This window comes from Larimichthys crocea, chromosome XVIII (assembly GCF_000972845.2).
Source record: "Larimichthys crocea isolate SSNF chromosome XVIII, L_crocea_2.0, whole genome shotgun sequence".
Lineage (NCBI taxonomy): Eukaryota > Metazoa > Chordata > Actinopteri > Sciaenidae > Larimichthys > Larimichthys crocea.
In genome coordinates this window covers 20,959,341-20,965,267 of record NC_040028.1, presented here as the reverse complement: position 1 = coordinate 20,965,267, position 5,927 = coordinate 20,959,341, and the positions used below count along the sequence as shown (strand labels likewise).

Here is a 5,927-nt window from a genome sequence, read left to right as displayed (position 1 = left end):
TGCCCCCGGCGAGAGGCGCAGAGCAGAGGTGGGAATGCTTGTTTTTGTGGATGAGACGGTAGCCTCCCTTTACCTTCGGGTGGGGGGACGGGTCCTGACTGTCATCTGTGCTTATGCACCGAATAGCAGTTCAGAGTACCCACCCTTTTTGGAGTCTTTGGAGGGGGTACTGGAGAGCGCTCCCTCTGGGGACTCCCTTGTACTCCTGGGGGACTTCAATGCTCATGTGGGCAGCGACAGTGAGACCTGGAGGGGCGTGATTGGGAGGAATGGCCCCCCTGATCTGAACCCAAGGGTGTTCTGTTATTGGACTTCTGTGTTCGTCATAGATTATATATAACGAACACCATGTTCAAGCATAAGGGTGCCCATATGTGCACCTGACACCAGGACACCCTCGGCCGTAGTTCGATGATCGACTTTGTGGTCGTGTCAGCGGACTTGCAGTCACATGTTTTAGACACTCGGGTGAAGAGAGGGGCGGAGCTGTCAACTGATCACCACCTGGTGGTGAGTTGGCTCCGATGGTGGGGGAGGATGGAGGTCAGACCTGGCCCAAACGTTCTGTGCGGGTTTGCTGGGAACGTCTGGCTGAATCTCCTGTCAGAAAGAGCTTCAACTCCCACCTCCAGGAGAGCTTCACTCACGTCCCGGGGGAGGCGGGGGACATTGAGTCCGAGTGGACCTTGTTCCGTTCCTCCATTGTCGAAACGCGGCTGACCAGAACAGTGGCCGTAAGGTGGTCGGTGCCTGTCGCGGCGACAGCCCCCCAACCCGCTGGTGGACACCGGCGGTGAGGGATGCCGTCAAGCTGAAGAAGGAGTCCTACAGAACCTTTTTGGCCTGAAGCAGCTGATGGGTATCGACGCGCCCTCGGCGGTTGCGGAGGCAAAAACTCAGGCGTGGGAGGAGTTTGGTGAGGCCATGGAGAACGACTTTCGAACGGCTTCGAGGAGGTTCTGGACCACCATCCGGCGGCTCAGGCGGGGGAAGCAGTGCACTGTCAACACTGTGTTCAGTGGGGACGGGGTGCTGCTGACCTCGACTGGGGACGTCTTGGGCCGATGGAGGGAATACTTCAAAGACCTCCTCAATCCCACCAGCACGTCTTCCTTTGAGGAGGCAGAGTCTGGGGACCCCATGGTGGTCTCGCCCATCTCTGGGGCTGAGGTCGCTGAGGTAGTCAAAAAGCTCCTCAGTGGCAAGGCCCCGGGGGTGGATGAGGTCTGCCCGGAGTTCCTCAAGGCTCTGGATGTTGTGGGGCTGTCTTGGTTGACACGTCTCTGCAACATCGCGTGGACATCGGGGGCAGTGCCTCTGGACTGGCAGACCGGGGTGGTGGTTCCCCTCTTCAAAAAGGGGGACCGGAGGATGTGCTCCAACTATAGGGGGATCACACTCCTCAGCCTCCCCGGGAAGGTCTTTTCGGGGGTCCTGGAGAGGAGGGTCCGCAAGATTGTCGAACCTCGGATCCAGGAGGAGCAGTGTGGTTTTCGTCCTGGCCGTGGAACTGTGGACCAGCTCTATACCCTTAGCGCGGCCCTGGAGGGTGCATGGGAGTTCGCCCAACCAGTCTACATGTGTTTTGTGGACCTGGAGAAGGCGTTCGACCGTGTCCCTCGGGAGGTCCTGTGGGGGGTGCTCCGGGAGTATGGGGTTCCGGACCCATTGATACGGGCTATCCGGTCCCTTTACTCTCGGTGCCAGAGCTTGGTCCGCATTGCCGGCAGTAAGTCGGACCTGTTTCCCGTGGGAGTTGGACTCCGCCAGGGCTGCCCTTTGTCACCGGTTCTGTTCATAACTTTTATGGACAGGATTTCTAGGCGCAGCCAGGGCGTCGAGGGGCTGCGATTCGGTGGCCTTAGGATTGGGTCGCTGCTTTTTGCGGACGATCTAGTCTTGTTGGCTTCATCGGATCGTGACCTTCAGCTCTCTCTGGAGCGGTTTGCAGCCGAGTGTGAAGCGGCTGGGATGAGAATCAGCACCTCCAAATCCGAGGCCATGGTTCTCAGCCGGAAAAGGGTGGAGTGCAGTCTCCAGGTCGGGGATGAGATCCTGCCTCAAGTGGAGGAGTTCAAGTATCTCGGGGTCTTGTTCACGAGTGAGGGAAGGATGGAATGGGAGATCGACCGGCGGATCGGTGCGGCTTCTGCAGTGATGCGGACTCTGCACCGGTCCGTCGTGGTGAAGAAGGAGCTGAGCCGAAAGGTGAAGCTCTCGATTTACCAGTCGATCTACATTCCTACCCTCACCTATGGTCACGAGCTTAGGGTAGTGACCGAAAGAATGAGATCGCGAATACAAGCGGATGAAATGAGCTTCCTTCGCAGGGTGGCTGGGCTCTCCCTCAGAGATAAGGTGAGAAGCTCGGCCATCCACGAGGAGCTCAGAGTAGAGCCGCTGCTCCTCCGCATCGAGAGGAACCAGTTAAGGTGGCTTGGGCATCTCGTGAGGATGCCTCCTGGACGTCTCCCTGGTGAGATGTTCCGGGCATGTCCCTCCGGGAGGCGGCCCCGGGGAAGACCCAGGACACGCTGGAGGGACTATGTCTCTCGGCTGGCCTGGGAACGCCTTGGGGTCCCCCTGGGAGAGCTGGACGAAGTGGCCGGGGAGAGGGAAGTCTGGGCCTCCCTGCTGAAGCTGCTGCCCCTGCGACCCGAATCCGGATAAAGCCGGAGAAGACGAGACGAGACGAAGGACAATTTTTAATTTTTTATATTTTTTATTATTCAACGCAGCTGCAAAAAACAAAACAAATATCTGAGGCATGAAATGAACAGTGGCTCAAATATCGAAGTCTTAACTGAACTGAGAAATACTAACCCCCACCACCTCTGTACCATAGCCGGTTTTTGTGGAAGATAGTCAACAGTGTGCCAGCTAGAAGCGGCATACATCATCTGAAAGCTTGGAAATTACTTTGAGATGTCGCTCAGCACTGTGTATGATGAACTAACCAGTTTTCCCCTCGCCAACATTTTGCCTAACTTCTGTTACAGACAAACCTTAAGTCGTAACATAACATGGAGGCCTTAAGTCAGCGGTGTCCAAACTTCTTTTAAAGAGGGCAGATCTGACAATGTGAAGATGCCCAGGGGGCAATACGAACATTTTAAAAATGAAAAACAATAAAAGTAACATACAGATGCACAAAGTTTGTATGAAGTTGATACAAATCTGTTCATTTTAAACATGACTTATTACGAGTAATGCAAAGTCTGTTAACATTTACGTTTAAAACTTGTCACTCTTGCTCTTGTCTTTAACAAAATCTTTCAGGAAGTCACATTCTGTGTCACATCTACAGATTTATAACAGCAGCAGTTATGTCCTTCACTTTTAGTGCATCCAAATGCTTCATGATTTCAACCAAAAAAGACTAATCTTCCAGCCGGACAGTATCTGACAATCCTAACAGGCCATAAATAATATATTATAAAAACGAAGCTGAGGGCCACATGAAATCTGACTGCGGGCCATGATTGGCCCCCGGGCCGGACTTTGGACATGCCTGCCTGAAGTCATTTAGTTTCATATGACACCAATATCTTCACTCTAGCTTTAAAACTGAGCCTGCTGCAGCCTCTGAAAGAAGTTCTCAGCAGAGTTTGAGACAATAGAGGCTTTCCAAATTCATTCTCACGTTAACACAATGTCATGTTCTCATAATTTATAGTAGATTATTTCTTATGTCACTCATTTATTTCTCCACCTTATTTTAGTATTTTCTCACAAACTACTTCAACCTCCACTTAATTAGTTTTAATTATTATTTAAGAGAAACTTAAAGTTCATCAGTTTGTCACTCAACACTCATTACTTATTTAGTTCCATTAAAGTTACTTTGTACTGATTTACACACATTCATTGCATAATGATCATTATTATTTATACTTTCTATAGATTTACACTTTATTACTATTTATCATTTTAAACCATTTTTGATTAAACAGTCAGCTCACTATGATCGTACCTGGATTATTATATGTGACAAATACATTAAAATGAATCATATTTTCAGTGATTTATGGTTTTCAGTGTCAGCCACCCTTTACACATTATATGACGTGTACATTGAATGAAACAACGGTGCTGCTGTGTGAAAAACATTGTTTTGGTCTGATATGTCCTTTAAGAAAACAATGTATTGTATGGTTGTGTCTATTATGCAATTAAAACAATAAATAAATCAGTATTTGAATCAATATTTGTGTGTACAAATATGCAAAAACCGTGGATTATAAAGAAGCTCTTCTGATCTTCACCATAGTCTAACATCTTTATTAAAACAAATTCAGAATGACTTTCTCTAACCTGGAATGTTCTTGTGTGATGTGTCCTGTATTCTCTGCTTCAGGTAAAGAGCGAACACTTATCAAACATTACACACGTCAACAGATGCTCGTCCTTCAGGTCATGAATTGCTTTTTCAGAAAATACTGAAAATAAAAACAGAATATTTCAAATGATAGATTCATATACATGTATGTATGTATGCATGCATTGTGATATACAAACAACAGCATGATCACTTATTCCACATCGTCTCTTTACAGTATGTTGGCGTCATGGGAGCTGGGGTGTATTATCTGAAATGTAACAATTAGTCTGATCGCTTTTTTAAACCAGGGGTAGAAAATGGCGTAGATGACAGGATTTAGACAGGAGTTAAAGTACATGAAGAAAATCATGAAGACCTCAGCTGAAGTACCAACCATGATGGCATGGCCTGTGAGAGCCATGCAGTAAAGTGGACTGTAACAGATCAGAAACACAACTACAAGAATACCGAGCGTCCTGGCTGCTTTTATCTCAGATCTCTTCACCTTTACAGTCTTTAAACGCTCGAGTGAGATGTTGGACTTGATGGCGCGAGCCTGAGACACGGCCACTGCAAAAACTCTCATGTACAGAACTACGATGACGGTAATGGGAATAATGAAGCCGACAACAATATCAAAAGCTCCTGAAATGCTGACCACACACTCCCCAATGCAGGAATTATACCTGCCTGGATGATTCAGGCCATCGTATAAAAGGATAACGGCATAGAAAACTGAACAAACCCAACACAGGAAAACACACAATGCAACAAATTGTTGGGTGACTTTGACAGAATAGCGCAGGGGGTCACAAATGGCCATATAGCGGTCAACAGATATGAGTACCATGTTTCCTACGGAGGCAGAGATTATGATGATAGGTAACAGATAATACAGTGCACACATGAGGTCACCCAGGATCCAGCAGGTCTCTGTCAGGACGATTTCAAGGGGTATCAGCAGAAAGCCCACAAGAAAATCTGAGACAGCCAGAGAGAGGAGGAGGAAGTTGGTGGGAGTGTGGAGCTGCCTGTAATGAGAGAGTATCATCACTGCGAATACAAGCACCAATATCATTAACAGTAGTCTGTATTGATTAAAAACAGTAAGTGGAGTGTGTGCTGTGAATGTACCTGAAGTGGGAGATGGAGATGATGACCAGCAGGTTGAGAGCTGCAGTGAGCAGAGCGATGGAGCACAGTGCAATGTAAATGAGCACAGTGTCGGAGCGAGGAGGCTCCGGCTTCTTGCAGGAGGAGTTGAGGAGTTGTGGAAAGCAGAGTTCACCTCCCTCTGCCACCATCACCAGAGACAGAAGGAGAGAAGGTGCAGAGCTCTGGCAGCTTTCTGACCAAAGCTCTCTGACATACAGACTTATTTCTACTCCCCTCTCCTTCCTAAAGCTCCCACCCACATCTCTGGTGTATTGTTACTTCATATTCATCCCTCTCTCTCTGATGTAATGTAGTGATTTGTTAGCCACTGAGCAGCTCCACAGATGGGTGAACAAAGACTGAATAAAGAATGGACAATGCATGTGTGACGTCACCCGTAGGCTTCTGAAGAGTTGATTTAATGATAAATGGACTGTACTTTTTACACTAC

At 48.3% G+C, this 5,927-nt stretch overlaps 1 protein-coding gene across 1 annotated transcript; it reads right to left on the bottom strand.

Annotated features, from left to right (window-relative positions):
* Positions 1–4,550: 4,550 nt before the first annotated feature.
* LOC104939302 (trace amine-associated receptor 4) lies at positions 4,551–5,646 on the bottom strand. Its single transcript, XM_010755822.3, has 2 exons — positions 5,456–5,646; positions 4,551–5,352 (listed from the first exon to the last, which is right to left on the bottom strand). Exons 1-2 carry the CDS (start codon positions 5,623–5,625, stop codon positions 4,551–4,553), a joined length of 972 nt encoding a protein of 323 aa, XP_010754124.2. The 5' UTR covers positions 5,626–5,646.
* Between the last annotated feature and the right edge of the window lie 281 nt (positions 5,647–5,927).